A 17,935-nucleotide genomic window follows, 5' to 3' on the forward strand; every position below is an offset into this window, starting at 1 on the left:
ACATTCAGGACACAGAGTTGGGGGACCCAGGGCTTTACTTGGCATCCTCTCAGACTCCCTGAGTGTCCTTTGTCACTTCCCTGGCCCTGATGGACTTCCATTTCTCCATCTGTAATAATGATGATACTGACATGTGTGAACCTCGATATTCTAAATTACTAAGAATGCCAAGACTCCATAAAAACAACTTCTCCCCAGGATCCTTTCTGGGCTAAAGATGTGAAGGAGCTTGGGACCATCAAGGTCCATCATCCACTAGGGACCCCCCCCCATTTTACTGACTGACCAACTGGAGCTAGAGGATGACAAGGATTTATCCAGAGTTCCAGAGGTAATCAGGATGGAACTGAGGCTGGGGTTTCTTGAGTCCCAGCCCAGAGTCTTCTCTGGATCCCTGGGGGTGTTAGCCTGGGGCCCAAGGACCTACTTGGGGTGGGGGTGGGGTGCTGAGGTTCCGCATGATGGGTTTAGGAAGCTTCCAAACTTGTACATGACTTTTTTGTGTATAATTCACTATTGTTTCCTCAGCTCCTAGAACAATGTTTGGCACATAGTAGGTGCTCAATAAATATTTATTGAATGAATGGGAATGAGCATTTGGTGGAGGGGTAGTGTGCAGGCTTTCATCTGATTCCCTGAGGGGACTGTGTTCAGAAAGCTTCTGTTCCCCTACATCTCCATCCCAGTAGCTTTATAGCAGTGAGACAGGGTGGGAAAACTACCAGCCCCCGCCTCCCCACCCAGATCCCAGGCCTCCCTCTTTTCTCTTCCCCACAACACCAAAGACCCAACTTCCTGCATCTCAGTGACCCACCCCTCCTCCTGCAAAACCATTTTCCTCATTAAGTTCATTTTTTTTCTCACTCCCCTCCTCCCTCCTCTTTCTTTCTCTGAGAAGGGTTTCCAGGAACCTCTTCTGGGAACTTCTGGGGCAATGGTGTGTTTGTGCCCGTGTGTGTGTGTGTGTGTGTGTGTGTGTAGGGAGATCTTCACATCTCATCAGGAGCCTGGAGCCTGTTACACACCCGTGGGGAGGAAGGGAGGGAGATGGCCTATCAGAAGGGGCGAGGCCTGTCCAGAGCTGTGTGTTTCCTCCTGCTCTCCAGCCTAGTTCTAGAAGGACAGCCATTCCTGGTTGACCCCTGAGGGCCAGGGGAGGGAGGGGAACACCATCAGCCAGGACAGCAGCCTTGGCCACTCTGGGGCATGGGAACAGAGGCAGAGACAGGGAGGGGAGAGGAAGCCCAGGATGGCCCCAGCGTTGACTCACCGGCTGCGTGACCCTGGGCTAATCACTTGGCCTCTTCGGTGACGGCCTTTGAGTAGGGCCTGGGATCATTCCCAGAAGTCTTTCCAGTTCAGGTCCCCTGGTCACCCTTTTCCCAGGATGGGCAAGGGGCTTGAGTTACACAATCCCACAGGCCCTTGTGCTTCTTCCATCATCGAATTCCTTCAAGATAAATTCCAAAGCTGACACCGATCCTTCCCCACTCCACCACCACCCACCTCCCGACCCCGGTCCAGCCATCAGCCTGGGCTCCTGGCTTCTGCCCTTACTTCCCATATTCTGTTCCCTACTCAGCAGCCAGGGAATCCTGTTAACATTTAAGCCAAATCCCAATCCTCTGCTAAGAGCCCCTCTGTAGCTCCCATTTCTCTTGGAATAAAAGGCAAAGAGCTTCACAAAGCTCTATAATATCAGCCCCTGTCCCTGGCCTGTCTCAATTCCATTCCTTACATCCTCCCGCCCTGGTTCCCGCGACACCACTGTGTGTACTTGCTGGCCCTCAAATGCAGGCAGTCTCTTACTCCACGTTTTGCACTTGCTGTTCCCTCGACCTGCAATGCTCTTCCATCTGACCCTTTTCCTCCTTCAGGTCTTTTCTCAAATGCCCCCTTCTCCGTGAGCCCTCCCCGACCTCCTTATCTGGATCAGACTCCGCATCACTCTCTGTCCCCTCAGTCAGCTTTATTTTTCCCCATTACCCTTATCGATTCCAAATGTTATGTTTATCTTTATTCATTTACTGTGAGCTCCGTGAGGGCAGGGCCTGGGCTGTCTTGGTCACCGTTTTGTCCCCAGCCGCCGGCCAGCACAGGGCTGGGCAAAGAGTAGGTATAAACAAATCTCCCTTGAATGAATGAATAAATACCCTTCTCTTGTCCCCAGCCCCCTTCCCAAACCTGCCCTGCTCCCTGCTCCACCAGCCAGTTTGCTGATTGCCCTTCATTTGATTCTGCTCCCTCCTCCTCCTCCTCAATCCTGACCTGAAGAATGCTGTTTATCTTGAAACTCTGAAATGCTCTGTCCTGCTCTCTCTCTCTCCCCTATATGACCGGGGGTTTCCCAAAGGCAAAAGTGACCACTCGGCACTCGGTGAATTTCTTCTTCCACCATCCCCGTGAGTCACAGACTTTTACCCCCTTGTTGAAAGTAATCCTAACTTTTTTGTCTTTACCTTCTGGAAAGTTAATCTACTGGTCCCCTCCTCTAGGAAGCCCTTTCTGACCCCCAGACTGGGTCTGATGCCTTTTTGGGTTCCCCCAGCCCCAGGGCTCCCCGTCTGAGCCCTGCCCACTCTGGGTCATCACTATCCAGGGACAGATCTGTCTCCCCCAGTGGAGTGGGAGCCATGAGGGCAGGGCCAGCGCTGTCATTTGTCACCGCTGGGTCACTAGCACCACCCAGCACAGCGCTAGGCACAGTTCTACTGAATTGTTAGGGGGTCATGGTGGAGGACGATGGTTGACCAGTGACACATCAACCTCACTATTTTCCTATTTTCTTACATGCTTATGGATATTAATGTAGTCTTATTTACATACAATTTGCATACACTGGACCAGGAGGGAAGGGAGGGTGGGACTCGTATGGAGGAGTGGGGGCTCTGCACGACACGAGGTTCACTGTGCCGGCAGCAGCATCTTCAGCTGCACCTGGTCCCTCTGGGAGGGCTGAGCGGCCACCCAGCTGGCTGCCATGGCCTTGGCCATGCTGTTGCTCTTGGAAGCGAGCGGGGTCTCCAGGGTAAGCGAGACGTTGGCCATCTCCTGGGGTTTGTCGCTGGCCAGAAAGCGGAGCAGGTTGTGCAGGGCCTTGGCCACGTGACTGCGGGCGCCCTCGTTGATGAGGCAGTAGAGGATGGGGTCAGCCACACAGTTGAGGCTGGTGAAGGCCAGTGAGCTGTGGTAGGCCGAGAAGACACGTTCCTCGAAGCCACAGTCCCAGGGGTGGCGCAGGTAGACAGCGCTGCGGGACAGCAGGAGCACATGGTAGGGCGCAAAGCAGACCAGCACGATGGCAATGAGGCTGAGGGCCAGCCTCTTGATCTTGGCCTTCTCCTGGCGCTCGGTGGACACGCTGCCCCGCACAGCCCGCAGGATGCCGCGGTAGGAGAGCAGCATGAGGGCCCACGGGAAGAGGAAGCCCACGAAGACCCGGTAGAGGTTCATCCAGGCCACCCAGCCCTCCATGGGGAACTTCTCAAAGCAGAAGGTGTGGTTGTAACGGTCGCGGAAGAGCTCATCATGGAACAGGGGTGCCGAGTTGGCTCCCAGCTCCGTGGCCCAGACCACGGAGCTCACGGCCACGGCCGTCTTGACGCGGCGCAGGCGGGTGAACCGCAGTGGGTGGGCCACGGCCAGGTAGCGGTCCACGGAGATGCAGCAGAGGAAGGCGATGCTGATGTAGATGTTGGTATAAAAGATGAACCCGAAGAGCTTGCAGGAGCTGGGGCCGTGGATCCAGTTGTCGTGGTGCAGGAAGTAGTCCACCCACAGCGGCAGCGTGCAGATGTACAGCAGGTCGGCGATGCTGAGGTTCATCAGGTACACACCCAACTCGTTGTGTTGCCGCACCTGGCGGTAGGCGGCCCACAGGGCCAGGCAGTTGGTGGGCAGTCCCACGCCGATGACAAAGATGTAGAGGGAGGGCGGGAAGAGGTGGTCCACGAGGGAGTCCACGTGGCAGCCCTCCCACGTGCGGTTGCCCATCCTCGGCACTGAGGCTTTCGAGATGCTTCCCCTGGCCCACGGGGGCTGTGGGGCCATGGGTGGCGGGAGGCCATCAGGCCCCCTGAGCCCCCTCCTTGGAGGCTCAGGGGAACATGGTGGGAGGCAGTCCACAGCGAAGAGATGAGGCTGACCACGAATCGTGGGCCAGGCTGGGCAGGGAAGGATAGAGCTTGAGAGGGAAAAGTTGGAGGAGGGATAGAATTACGACAAGAGGGAGGTTTGGGGGATGGCAGGATTAACAAAGGTCTTTGTCAGGGAGGTTTTATGAACCCAATCAGAGCATAAATGGAGGAGTACTGGGGTCACACAAAATTGACTGAGGGGGGTGTTTATGGTGTTTATAGAGGAGATGAAGGCATCAGTGGGCAGTGGTGAGAGAGAGAGATTTGCGAAGGATGTAGAAAGTAAGCGTGGCCATGCTGAAGTAATGGTGGGGTGGAAATGTATGGGATAGTGTTGAGATAGGATAGTCTACAGTTAGGGAGTGTTGAAAAGACCAGGCAAGATGGATGGGGGTGCTAGCATTTCCTAGGACCCCAGTAAGAAATAAGAAAATAAGTAAGGTAAACAGTGAGGAGAAGATTACGGAAAAGGAGGTGTCCTGTGGGGGATGAAAGAGAGGAAGGGCTCAGTCTGGGGAACGTGGGAAGGGTTTTTAAGAAACAGGAAGGAGGTGAGTAAGGGCTAGATCAGAGCAGGGTTACTAATACAGGGAATTTAAAGGGGACAAGGACGGGGCTCCAGCTTGGTCCTGGTGGGAGCTGAGCAGTTGAGATGAGGTGGCCCCGCCTCACAGTTCAAAGCTGATTTTGCAGCACCTGTGGGGAGAGAAGACTGCAGTGAGAGGAGTCATGGACCACCCCCTTCTCCCCACACCCCTTTTGCCCTGACTCCAGTGGGCTGCAGAGGGTGGGGACCCTAACGATGCCAAATTGAGCCCCACTCTAAGCAACGGATCTCTGAAAACACAGATTTGAGATGCCAGATATATTTTTTCCCTAACAGACGTTAAAATAAAGATCCAACTCAGATTTTAAAACTTTCTTCCAGAAACCATGTAAAACTTGCACAAGTATCATATCATGCTGTGGGAAATGGAGAACTAGTCTCAACTATCATGTTATAGACAGGGAGACTGGGCCCAGAGAGGCTGCGTCACTCCCCTCAAGGATGCACAGCAAGGCAGTGACGGAACCGGGCTAGAACCAGCCCTCCTGCTCCTAACCAAGGGCACCTCATTTTTGACTATAATGATGACGGTGGTGATAATAACAGCTAAAGTTTATTAAGTCCTACTACATAGCAGACCCTGTCTTAAGCACTTTTACGGGTATGAATTTTAGAATTTCAAGACTCCTATGAGGAATAGCGTTATTCCCCCTGTTCGACAAACTGAGGCACAGAGAAGTTCAGAGACCTGTCCAAGGTCCTGATAGCGGGAGAGGGGAAATCTCGGCTTTCTCCAGCCTGCAACCCCTTTCTCCAGCCTGCAGTTCAGTTTTCACCCAGGAATAACTGGACAGAAAAGGGCCCTGGGCTGACAGCCCAGGGAAGCATAGCTGCAGGGGGCTGGGGTGGGGGCGAGGCGGGGAAGGGCTGAGAGGAGCAGCTGCTGGACTCGGTTGAGGTCGGGAACAAGGTGGAGCCCTGGGGGCAGTGCCAGCAGTCCCCTCCCTCAGAGACTGCCCCCTTCATTGTCTCTTCCCACTCCCCTCCGACTTTCCCGAGTGAGAGTCTTGGGTCTCACCCTCCTGGTCCTGCGGAGACCTTTAAGGACAGGGCAAAGGACAATCTTGGAGCAAGCCCCGGACCACTGTCAGCCCCCAGAGAGGTGGGGAGCGAAGTCCTGAATTAGAGGCAGCTTCAGAAGCCACTCCATCCAAGGGTTTGCATCAGTTTAGTTTTTAGGCTGTGAAACCACTTAAAAAAAAAAAAGAGAGAGACATCTCAGCTGGAAACCCCATCTAAGACAGTGACAGAGGAAGCTGCTCTGTGCTGGAGAAAAAATGAGGTGGTGGGAGGAAGCCCACCTCTGAAGAATCCCCAGGACACACTTTGAAAACCACTGGTTGAGTCGATTGGACAGATGAGGAAACCAAGGCCCAGAGAGGGGAAGGGATGAGCCCAAAGGTACACAGCAGGTATATGGGAACCTCCCAGATGCCTGAGCATATTCTCATGGGAAAGGCCACTTGGCTCTCCCTACCTCCACACTAAATCCTGAATCCATGCATGTCTCTAAAACCCCTGCTGCCGCCCGCTCTGCTCAGCCATCACCACTGGCTTGGACTTTGGAGTAGCTTCCTCACGGCTTTCCTGGCTGCCACTCTGACTTCCCTCCACTCACTTCCCACATGGCAGCCAGAAAGGTCTCTCTAACATGTAAATCAGCTCTTGTTACTTCTCTGCTTGAAACTCTCCAATAGCTTCCCAGTGGACTTGGGGTAAAATCCCAAATCCTCACCCCAGGTGACAAGGCACTGCCTGACCAGCCTGGGCAGCCTAGCTGACTTTCTTGCCCACCTCCCCTCCCCCACCTCAGCAGCCTCAAGGCTGGACCTTCTTTCCAGCGTCAAAACCTTTGTTCTGGACTTCCCTGGTGCCGCAGTGGTTAGGAATCCGCCTGCCAATGCAGGGGACACGGGTTCAACCCCTGGTTCGGGAGGATCCCACATGCCACGGAGCAACTTAGCCCGTGCGCCACAACTACTGAGCCTGCACCCTAGAGCCTGCGAGCCACAACTACTGAGCCCGCGTGTCACAACTACTAAAGCCCGTGCACCTAGAGCCCGCGCTCCACAACAAGAGAAGGCACCGCAATGAGAAGCCCGCGCACCGCAACGAGAGAAAGCCCACGTGCAGCAACGAAGACCCAACGCAGCCAAAACAAAACAAAACCTTTGTTCTTCCTTCAGACTTACTTACGACTAGCTCCCTCACCTCCTTCACTTCCTCAGGGAGGCCTCTGTACCCAGAGTCCTGCCCACCCATTCCCAGGGCTCTCTCCTCACATCACTTTGCATCTTGTTTGTGTCTGTCTGTCTGTCTGTCTAGAACGGACATTCCAGGAGGGCAGGGACCTTGTGTTGACTGCTGTTTCGCCAGCACCCAGGACAGGCCCGGCATACAGTAGGCACTCAAGAAATGACTTTGGACTGAGGGAACAGGCATTGGTCAGCCCCTCCTCCAACACAGGCTCCCGCTCACCTTGAGGCGGCACCACCCCCCACTTCAAGCTCAAGCGAGTCCCTGCAGGGACCCAGAGGAAGAGGCGGGGAGGGAAAAAGTGAAAAGGGCAGGATCTATCTGCTGCACAATTGACTTTGAAAGATCAGGGCTGAGTCCCACTTAGTAAGTCCTCCCCGCTGTCGGGTCCTCCATGACTGAAGAGCTGCCCTCACCTCAGACTCACAGAGACTCCTGGATCCTGTGGAGATGGGACAGAGGGGGCTTGCTCCTGGCTGGAACAGTGCAATCCAGTCCCTACCTTTGAACTGAAACCACCCGCCCAGAGCAAATCACTCAAAACAGCTCTCTCAGGCTTCCCTGGTGGTGCAGTGGTTAAGAATCCGCCTGCCAATGCGGGGGACACTGTTTCGAGCCCTAGTCCGGGAAGATCCCACATGCCGCAGAGCAACTAAGCCCGTGCGCCACAACTACTGAGCCTGCACTCTAGAGCCCGCGAGCCACAACTACTGAGCCCACGAGCCACAACTACTGAAGCCCGCGCGCCTAGAGCCCATGCTCCGCAACAAGAGAAGCCACCACAATGAGAAGCCCGTGCACCGCAACAGAGAGTAGCCCCCGCTCAATGCAACTAGAGAAAGCCCGCGCCCAGCAACGAAGACCCAACGCAGCCAAAAATAAATAAATAAATAAATGTATATTAAAAAACAAAACAAAACAAAAACCCAAACACCTCTCTCTTCTCTGTCTGCCCTGGGTCTCTCCTTCCTCCTGTAACACTGAAGGAATTACTTCTTCAGGAGCCTCAGTTTCCCCTTCTATAGGAACAGGGGGTGGGGAACAACTTTTATACTAGTCACATTCCAGATGTGAAAATCCTTGGGACTTCCCTGGCAGTCCAGTGCTTAAGACTCCGTGCTTCCACTGCAGGGGGCACGGGTTTGACCCTGTGCCTAGGACCCTGCATGCTGCGTGGCTCGGCCAAAAGAAAAAAGAAGAAAAAAGGAAAATATCAATTCTATACAAACTCTTCCAGAAAACTGAAGAGGATGAAACATCTCCGAATTTATTCACAGGGAACTATTGATATATTCAATATCCTGTGATAAACCATAATGGAAAACAATATTTAAAAAAAAAGATTATATGTGTATAACTGAGTCACTTTGCTGTACAGCAGAGATTGGCACAATATTGTAAATCAACTATACTTCAATAAAAAACAAAATTAATTTAAAAAAAGAAAATCCTTGGTAGAGGTGATATCGTCTATAAATTGTGCAGTATTTGAACAATTATTACTATTCCACAGGCACTGGGGAGCTGACACAAGAATGAACCAGTTCATAATGGGAGGAGGCACTGAGAGCTGGGAGTTCCCTTTGCCCCACCCTCTCAAGAACCCCTGGGTTCAGCTGAGGCTGGGGTGGGTACACAGGCATGAGACTGATTTCCTGCAGCCAAAGGAAATACACTTCCTATTGCTAATTTCCTCGAGGGGGAACCAGTTGGCCGCCTACCCCTCCCTCCTCCCATCCCTCCTCAACCCATCTGCTTCTTGGGGGGATGGTGGGCATGGGGGAGGGGCATTCAACCCTCTCTTCTCCCCCACCTGAGATCTGCCCACCACCAAACCCCCGAAAGACAGCGCGGAATGGCAGACTCTTAGAACTCCACAATGCAACAGGCCTATATGCCACAACTGGGGGGCGCGAGGCTATTTCTGACCCCTGCCTGATACAGACGGGGAAACTGAGGCCTAGAGCCACAAAGCAGTTGTCTAAGTCACATGATGTGTCAAGACTGCATAGATCTGTCATTCTTAACTAAAAAGCTTCCCCTTACCTGAATGTTTTCTCTCTTCACCCCCTGCATTCCCGTAATTTTTCTCAAGTCTTTCCGGGGTTCTCAGCCCCCGTTAAGAATCTGCTGAAAGATCCACGGACTCTCACCACAAGAAAGCAAGTGACCTCGGCGTCTTGGGTGACCCCTCCATCACCTGACTCCCTTGCCCAGCCCCCTGGAGCCAAGACCCTGTTCGTCTGGGATCTAAGTTGCCTCCCTTACTCAGGCTTTGTGTGTGGGAGGTCAACCCCCAAATCTCACAGTGCCCACAAGAAGCTCCCCAGTCCCACAGGTCTCCCTCGTGGTCCCTGCTGGCCCCTCCCAGAGGCGCAGGGAAGAGAGATAAGCTGAGAATGTGGAGCGATAGTGGGGAGACAGGAAGGACTGTCAGACCACTGCCCCCACTTTGCACCTCAGCTGCTCAAGCCAGATAAGTCCCTGGGCCCCGGCAGCCACCTCTAAGTCCAGCAAGGCTGAAGGACTGCGGGCGGGGGGCGGTGAAAGGACAAGAGGGAGAGGTAATAGAGCCCCACACCCCCTCACTCACCGGTCTTGTCCTAGAAGCCTCCAGGTCGCCTCTCTCACCCCCCACTACTTCCCTCCTCTGAGGGCTCCTGCTCCCCTGACAGCCCCGGGGGACCAGCCAGCTCCGGTCTGCTCATTAGGGGACGAAATGTGATCACCAAGCCTCGCTCCCCACCTGGTGTCCTGGCGGCTGGCCGGCAGAAACCGGGGGACAGTCCAGCCACCGTGACCGCTCCGCTAGGCCTCAGTTTCCCCATTTCTACCGAAGGGGTCCCCATCCCCCCCACTCCACCCCCACACCGCCCAAAAGGGACACCAGAGTCCTTGACTCTACTCCTCTGATCTAGATTGCAAGCTTCTCAAACCCTCAGGTTCTATCGTTAGTCCAGTTCCTGGTTTACTGTTCTATTATTATAACGTTCTAGAGCTTTACCTTTCTTCCATTCTATTATTATTATCATGGTGGTTTTCCATGCCCTTCTCCTTCTAAGTTTCCAATATCCCAGCGTCTCACATTCCAAGATTCTCAAGTTCTATTGTTAGAACGCTCTATGATTTTTTTAACATTCTATAACTTTCACAATCTATTATTAAACTCTCAGTGATTACTATCTTTGCCCAGCAAACACGAATATGTATTTCCCTTTTCTTTTTTACAGAAATGGGAACATACTCTACATACCGTAAATCTCACTTCCTTTTTCCTCCCTATCTAATCTGTTTTTTTTTTTTAACATTCTAGCAGCCTAAGGTTCTACGGTTATGCAGAATTCTAAGATACTAAGGATTCAATGGGGGAGGGGTAGTCACCACATTCACCTGGTCCCTAAATTCTCACCCCCCTGGGGGGGACATTAGGAGCCCAGGCTGCCTCCCAGGGAGCCTTGCCACGTCCCTCCCTGCTCGCTCACACCAGCTGAGTTATTTGTCTAGACACAAACCAAATTACAGGCCCTGTCCTGCGGGAGCAGTGGGCTTCATGGGGAGGGTCAGGAGACAGAGTCAGGCGGGAGTTAATCTCTGCACTACCCCCCCTTCCCCTCTCTTCCCTCCTTCTCTGAAACTCCACCTCTTCCACCCAAACCAACTCTTGTCCCCTCTCCTTCTCCAACACCATGGTTTTAGAAATATTTTCTCTCCTCTGCCTCTAAAAGTCTCCCTCCTGGGTTCCAGCCATTCACACTCACCTTGGCATTCTTCCCTCCTCCCTATGAAGACCTCCTGCCCCACAGGAATCCGACTTAGTGGCAGCAAAAGAAGCCAGATCTTTGGATTGGGGCTTCAGTGGAACTGGAGTCCCAACCTTAGCCTGAAACTGACTCACTGTGGGGACTTCTGCTCTTGGGCCTCAGTTTCCCCATCTGTAAAATGGGGGGCTTGGTCTAGCTGGCTCTGCAAGCACTTTCAAGCTCTCGGCTGTGTGCGAACACTGAAAACTGCCAAGATTCCAACACCAAGCTTTTTGGATTGAAGGATTCAAATATCCTAAGGACCTTTAATTTGAAGGTTTGAGCATTCCTGGTCCTCCTCTCTGATCATTCTCACTTACTTGGGTCCTTTCATTCAAAGACTTCACATGCAAGACTTCTTGATTCTATGATTCCCAGAGTTCTGGAGCCCCTCCCCCCATCAATCTCTCTCATTTTCTACTACTGGATGCCCCACCACCGGAAAGGAAAACCTCCCCATCCTCACCCCAAACCTGAAGTCAAGCTCAACCACAGAGACAGAGTTGTGAGGGGTCCTTGGTGAGTTCAGAAAGAGTGGGGCTGGTGATGGGCCCTGGTGGGGGGCGGTGGGGATGTGGCCCCCATCATCTCCATCTGTGCCCGCAAGAAAATCCCCCAGCGCACGTCCCGCCTGAGTACACAACACACGTCCCACAACCGAAATTCCAGAGCTGTCCTTCAGCGTGCTTGGAGGTGGGGGGTGTCCAGCTCAAGGAGGGGGGAATGAAGCCAGGGCAGGAAGGAGTTAACGGGTGACCCAGCCTAATCCTGGAAGGGAGGAAGTGGGGGAGGAAGTTTACCCCCCAGCCAGGAATTCCTGAAATCGGAGGGTGGGGTGGGTGCGACCTCCAGAGCAGTGGGGTGACTGTTAAGGGGGAGGCGGGGTCACAGGGGCACTCAGAGTCCACCTGCCCCAGGTGGCTACCCTACTGCCCCCTACCCCGCTCCCAAGCAGCTCCTCAGCCCAGGGGAAAGTTGGAATTTGCGAGGATTTGGAATGAGATGATGACGGGGTCAAGTTGCCAGAACCGGATCTAAGATACAGAGAGACAGAGACAGAGGAATACCGAGAGACAGAGACAGGAAGGGAAACGGCAAAGAGATGCCCAGAGACCGGGAGACGGAGAGCTGGAAGCAGAGAGATCCACAGAAACTGAGAGTTCATCAAGACACAGGGACGGAGGCAAACAGAGTGAGAGAGGGACGGAGAGGCAGAGATAAAGGAATCGACAGAGACATCCGGAGATGGAGAAGGAGAGACACACCCAGAGGGAGAGGGACCGCAGATCCAGAGAGACATCAGAGACAGACGGAGAGATGGAGACAGACCCAGAGACAAAGTCAGCCGCAGAGACGCCGGGAAGAGCCAGCCCCAGAGAGGGGCGGGGACGGAGACGGCGCGGGAGACTGAGGCAGCGGACAGACGCGGGGACGCAGAGCCCCCGAGGGGCGCGGGGAGGAGCAGTCCCCGGCGGCCGCAGGACCGGCGCGGGCAGGGGAGGGACCGGCGGCTACCTGCGCGTGACGGCTGGACGGGGCAGGTGGCGCCTCTCTCCGCAGCTAGGGGAGCCGGGCTCCACGGCGGCGCAGGAACCCGGCGGCGACTTCTACTGGCCCCCGGGCCAGAGCCGCCAGCCGAAGCCCCGCCCCGGCCCGGCCGGGCCCGCCCCCATTAACCCCTCCTTTGTCGCTCCCCCTTAACCCCTTTAAGCCTTCACCCCGCTAAAGGCTTCCAGCCCTGGGGAAATCTCACCTGCCGCTGGAATACCCCCCCCCCAGTCCTTCAACATCCCCATCCTGGAGACCCCCACCTCATTAACCCCTTTGGTTACCGTGCCTCCAGTCCGGCGCTCCAACTAGATCAAGCCCTCAGCTGGGGGTGGTGAGGGGGAAGGGGGGGGTCCCTCATTGAGCTGAACCATTTCCCCCTTTCGGAGACCCCAGTCCCAAGTCATTAACTTTCTGATTATTGCATGCCCCCTTCCCCAAGGGAGAGAACGAGGGGTCTGCCCATGGTTCCCCATGCCCATGGTCAGGGCCAGCCCTGGAAGGAATCCTGGGGTTTCCAGCTCCAGCCCTGCCTCTTGGCGAGACTGAGGCTGGTGACCTCTCTGTGCCTCAGTTTCCTCTTCTGATAACGTGGTCTCTCACAGTGCCTTTGTCATGGGGATGTCATACCATCAAGTCTATAAAACATGACCCACCCACACACACCCCCACGCCATGATCCCCTACCTGCTGCCTTATTTGCTTTTCCCCATAGAACTTGTCACCATCCAACATTCTATGTATTTCACTTATTTATTTTTTTCTAATTATCTGCCTCCCCACTAGGAGGAGTGTCATTTTTGTGTTTGGTTAGTTTACTACAAGATAGGCGTTCCATACACGTTATTTTCAGAGAGTAAATACACGAATGGTAAGTGCCTCAGAAATATTTGCTGATTATTATCATCACGTCCTTCATAAATTGGTCGTGAGAATTCATTCTTGGGCAAAGCACTTTGGACCGACCTGGGATGTAGCACTCAAAAATGGGCTTGCAAATTCTTTTTTATTTATTTTGAAAATAAAAATTAAAATACTTGGACCTTAAGAGAGCAGTACAACAAGTTGTGACAAACAGATACGCCCATGTGACTAAGCACCCAAATTAAGACATAAACATTTCCATCACCTGAGAACATTGTTTTTTTGCCCCTTTCCAGGGCATACTCACACCCTACTTCACCCCCAGAGGCAACTCCATGCCTTTCTGTTTTTCTTTTTCTTTTTTTTTTTTTACTGGAAATTAGTGTTGCCTGTTCCAGAACTTCACAGAAATGTAATGAAACAGTTCTGTTTTGTTTAAGGTAGCTATTATAATCATTCACCATGTGGCCTTGGACAAATGACTTCACCTCTCTGAACCATATTACCGCCTTCCTCTCAGGGCTCTTGAGGGAAACAGAAAGTGAGAGAGTTAACCAAGGACCCAAGTGACCTGCAATACACACAGGAATAAAAGTTTTTTCCTTCCACCCTCCTTCAAGGGGACAGACAGAGACACTCCAATGGAAGTGTCACGAAGGCTTTAGCCCCCTCCCCACAAATAACCCCATATAAATCTTATCAGCTTCAAGACAAGCCCTCCTGTGAGCCCCTTGGCCATCCCAAGCTCATCCTAAAGAGAAATTCTGGGGCACACTGGTGGGCGAGGGTCCCCTTCTCTCCTGGGCTCACCCGAAGTTTATAATGTGATTCAGTTAGGGTCCTGGCAGGAAACAGGTAGCCATTCAAAGAGTTTAAGTGGGGGGAAATTCCCTGGCGGTCCAGTGGTTAGGACTCAGCGCTTTCACTGCCGAGGGCCCAGGTTCAGTCCCTGGTCAGGGAACTAAGATCCCCACAAGCCACGTGGTGCGGTCAAAAAATAAAAAAAAGAGTTTAAGTGAGAACATTTATGAAGGGAAAGTTTAGAGCGGTTGGCAGGGTGAAAGAACCCACAAAATATGGGGCGACGCCAGGGAACCAGCTGGAGCCAGAACCAAGCCATTACCACCCTTCAGGCAGAAAGCTAAAGTTTGGAGTGGAGCCCACAGGAGCTGTAACTCTAGGTAGAGGAACACAGCCACCGCCAGAACTGCAGGGATGCAGGGAGGGGCCCAGAAAATAAATACTCCAACCTCTCCCCCACTACTTACCTTCAGATTTCCTGTCAGTGCCTGTAACGGGGAGAACCCAACCAGAAGGCAAGGGCAAGGGACTCCCGTGGATGGAGTCCACACAGGGCGGTTTCCCAGAGCCCAGAGCAGGAGGAGGAAGGCTGAGAGTGACCCTGGGGTACACAGTGGAGAATCACCAGCACTATTCTCCCAGAACTTTCTAGGCACATTTTTCCATGCAGGTCTGAGCCTGGGCACAAGGGGGTGACAGAGCACCAACAGACCCAGTGAAAGGGATGCTTAGCGCTGGACCACTTACTTCGCCAGAACTTGGACTTTAGGGAAGGGTCAAAAGCTGGAGGACAGGAGACTTTGATCCCATAGATCTGAAACCTGGAGGTCTGGAGGGGTGATATGATTGCTGGACTGTGCCGGCTGAATAGGAGTTCCCTGGATGGACAAGTTCAGAAAGGGTGTACCAGCGGGGAGGGAACAGCATGTGCAGAGGCTCAGAGGCATGAAATGCCACAAGGAAGGGCAAGTATTGGTGATTCAAGTGGCTGGATATAAGAGATGGGGACAGGAGAGGATGTTGGCTTAAAAAGGAAGGATCAGGGACTTCCCTGGTAGCACAGTGGTTAAGAATCCGCCTGCCAATGCAGGGGACACGGGTTCGAGCCCTGGTCAGGGAAGATCCCACATGCCGCGGAGCAACTAAGCCCGTGCGCCACAGCTACTGACCCAGCGTTCTAGAGCCCATGAGCCACAACTACTGAGCCACGTGCCACAACTACTGAAGCCCACATGCCTAGAGCCTGTGCTGTGCAACAAGAGAAGCCACTGCAATGAGAAGCCCGTGCACTGCAACAAAGAGTAGCCCCTGCTCGCTGCAACTAGAGAAAGCCTGTGCGCAGCAACAAAGACCCAACACAGCCAAAAATAAATTTTTAAAAAAAAAAGGAAGGATCAGAAATGATTGAAAAATAAGGACAGCTAGCATTTAATGACCACTTACTACATTCCAAGTACCATTCTAAGCACTTTATGTGAATAACTCATTTAATCCTCAAAATAACCATATGCAGAGGCACCATTTTACAGATGGGGCCTAGATGGGTAAGTGGAAATGCTGGACTCCCAGCAGTGGAGCTCTAGTCTTTAACTGCTGTTATGCCACTTCCTGGGGGTGGGAAATTAGGGTTGAGGAGTTTGAACTTTGATCCTCTTCATATAACACACTTTCAACTGTTTCACACACACATACCCACACACACCACTCTCATATTCATTCAGTAAACACTCCCTGTGCCCTTGCTTCTGTACCTGGCCCTGGGCTAGGCAGTGTTGGGGACACAGCAGTGACCGCAACAGCCCTGGCCCTTCTCTCCCAGGGCTGGCAGTCAGTGAGGGGGAGACAGATCTGTCCCTGACAGTCATACCTTAGAGTGGTCAAGGCTGGAACAGGGGTCCAGGGGGCTGCTGGAGCCTAGAGGGGGCCTTGTCAAAGTTTGTTGGGGGAATAGGAGGAAGGAGGGAGCTGTCAGAACTGCCACTTGGAACACTCCCCTCACTTTACCTGGTTCATTCCTTACTCATCCTTCAATAGGCAGGTCTGTTGTCCCCTCCAGGAAGCCCTCCCTGATACCCACTTGGCCTTCCTTTGCCCCCTCATGGTCATCATTGTCTAAGGATGGGTCTGCCTTCCCCACTGGACTGAGTCCCTTGAGGGCAGAGATGGGGCTGTCTCAGTCACCACTCTGCCCAGCACTGCCCAGCTCAGGCTCTGCCCTAGAGTAAAATGTTTCTTACATATATTGAATGAATTCATTCATTGATTAATCAACATTTGTGTTTGTTGAGCATTTACTGCATGCCAAACACTGTGCTAGGTCCTGAGAATACAGTCTTAAAAGCCAAAATCCTCATCCTCGTGGGCAACTGATTAGTGAATGATTGATTTCTGGTTATATTAATTGAGATCTTTGGCCAGAAAGGTGGAGGGGATGAAACCCTTTGATATGATTGAACACCCTCCCCTTCCTAGAATTTCATGTTTGGCTCTGGGGGCTGTCACTTCTGAAGGATATTGACATTTGGAGAGTTATAGCTTAGGCAGCTGTTCCTGGAGACACATGGACAATCCTCTTTGCTGGTCAAAGAGGGATTTGCAGGTTTCTCCTGCAGTAATTTTTCCTTCCCTTAGGAATTGATGGCCTTGATAAACTGTCACTCTGAAACTGCAAGGCTCTGAGCCTTCCATCCCAAGAGATCATCTGTACAGTTCAGACAAGGAAAGGAAACACAAGTGTGTAATGTTCTACAAAATTCTTATGTATTGCTCTGTCTAGAGAAAGCCTATAGATTTGTTACCTTATTATAGTTCTATTAGTGCAGTGGTTCTCCAAGTGTGGTCCTTGGAGCATCTGGGAACTCTTTGGAAATGCAAATTCTTGGGCCCCACCCAGACTGATGGAATTAGAAACCCTGGATGAGGAATTGGGAGGAGGTGCATTTTCATTATAACAAACCCTACAGATGATTCTACTACTGCTCCTTCAAGTGTAAGAACTACTGAACTTGAGAATAGTGGGGTGAAATGTCAGTGCTTCAAACATAAAAGAAAGAGAGAGAGAGAAGAGAGGAGAGAGAGAGAGAGAGGTAATTAGATAGCATCACCATAAATTATCTTGCCTACCAAAGATGAAGGAATCAGAACAATTCAATCCCTACTCCTCCTGGACAGTCACAGTTGATATTCAGCTGGTTCACACTGATAGGGCTGTTATCAGTTGTTAAAATACTGAAATGCTTTCATACCAGGCAGTAAAGAGTCATTAACAAGAGCAGACTTCTCCTCCTTGTCCTAAGGCAATAGTTGGGGCTGCAAAACTTGATGCTTCTGCTGGGCTAGTTCTAGGCACCCCACTTGACTTTATGATTCCTCATCCAGCACGTCACTACTGACTAAAAGCACACAATGATTTCAGCCAGCTGGTCAACATCTTCTGAGGTTGTTACCCTCTCTCTCTCCTACTTCTATTCACTGCTGCAGCACTCTGAATCCTGCCACTTCCCTGGCCCCAACAGAAGAAAGGAAACCTCAATTGTCTTACCTCGATTGGGGAACTTTCTGTACCTCTTGCAGGTTTATTAGAGACTCCCATTGAGAACCCTGACCTATTATGTTTTAATTGATGATCATTCCTGTAATGATTAATTTTATGCACCAACTTGACTGGGCCATGAAGTGCCCAGATATTTGGTCAAACATTCTGGGTGCTCTGGATGAGCTGAACATTTAAATCAGGAAACTGAGTAAAGCAGATTGCCCTCCCCAATGTGGGTGGGCCTCACCCAATCAGTTGAAGGCCTGCATGGAACAAAAAAGGCTGACCTTTCCCCGAGTAAGAGAGACTGTCTTCTGCTCAACTGCCTTTGAACGGGAACACTGGCTTTTTCCTACCTTCTAGATTCAAACTGAAACATTGGTGCTTT

At 52.2% G+C, this 17,935-nt stretch overlaps 1 protein-coding gene across 1 annotated transcript; it reads right to left on the bottom strand.

The window, feature by feature from the left end:
- Window positions 1-1,506: 1,506 nt before the first annotated feature.
- GPR4 (G protein-coupled receptor 4) lies at window positions 1,507-12,430 on the bottom strand. The gene is made up of 2 exons (XM_007168149.3): window positions 12,315-12,430; window positions 1,507-4,832 (listed from the first exon to the last, which is right to left on the bottom strand). The coding sequence occupies exon 2, from the start codon at window positions 4,048-4,050 to the stop codon at window positions 2,905-2,907; it is 1,146 nt and encodes a 381-aa protein (XP_007168211.1). The 5' UTR covers window positions 4,051-4,832; window positions 12,315-12,430; the 3' UTR covers window positions 1,507-2,904.
- Between the last annotated feature and the right edge of the window lie 5,505 nt (window positions 12,431-17,935).

Source organism: Balaenoptera acutorostrata, chromosome 19 (genome assembly GCF_949987535.1).
Source record: "Balaenoptera acutorostrata chromosome 19, mBalAcu1.1, whole genome shotgun sequence".
Lineage (NCBI taxonomy): Eukaryota > Metazoa > Chordata > Mammalia > Artiodactyla > Balaenopteridae > Balaenoptera > Balaenoptera acutorostrata.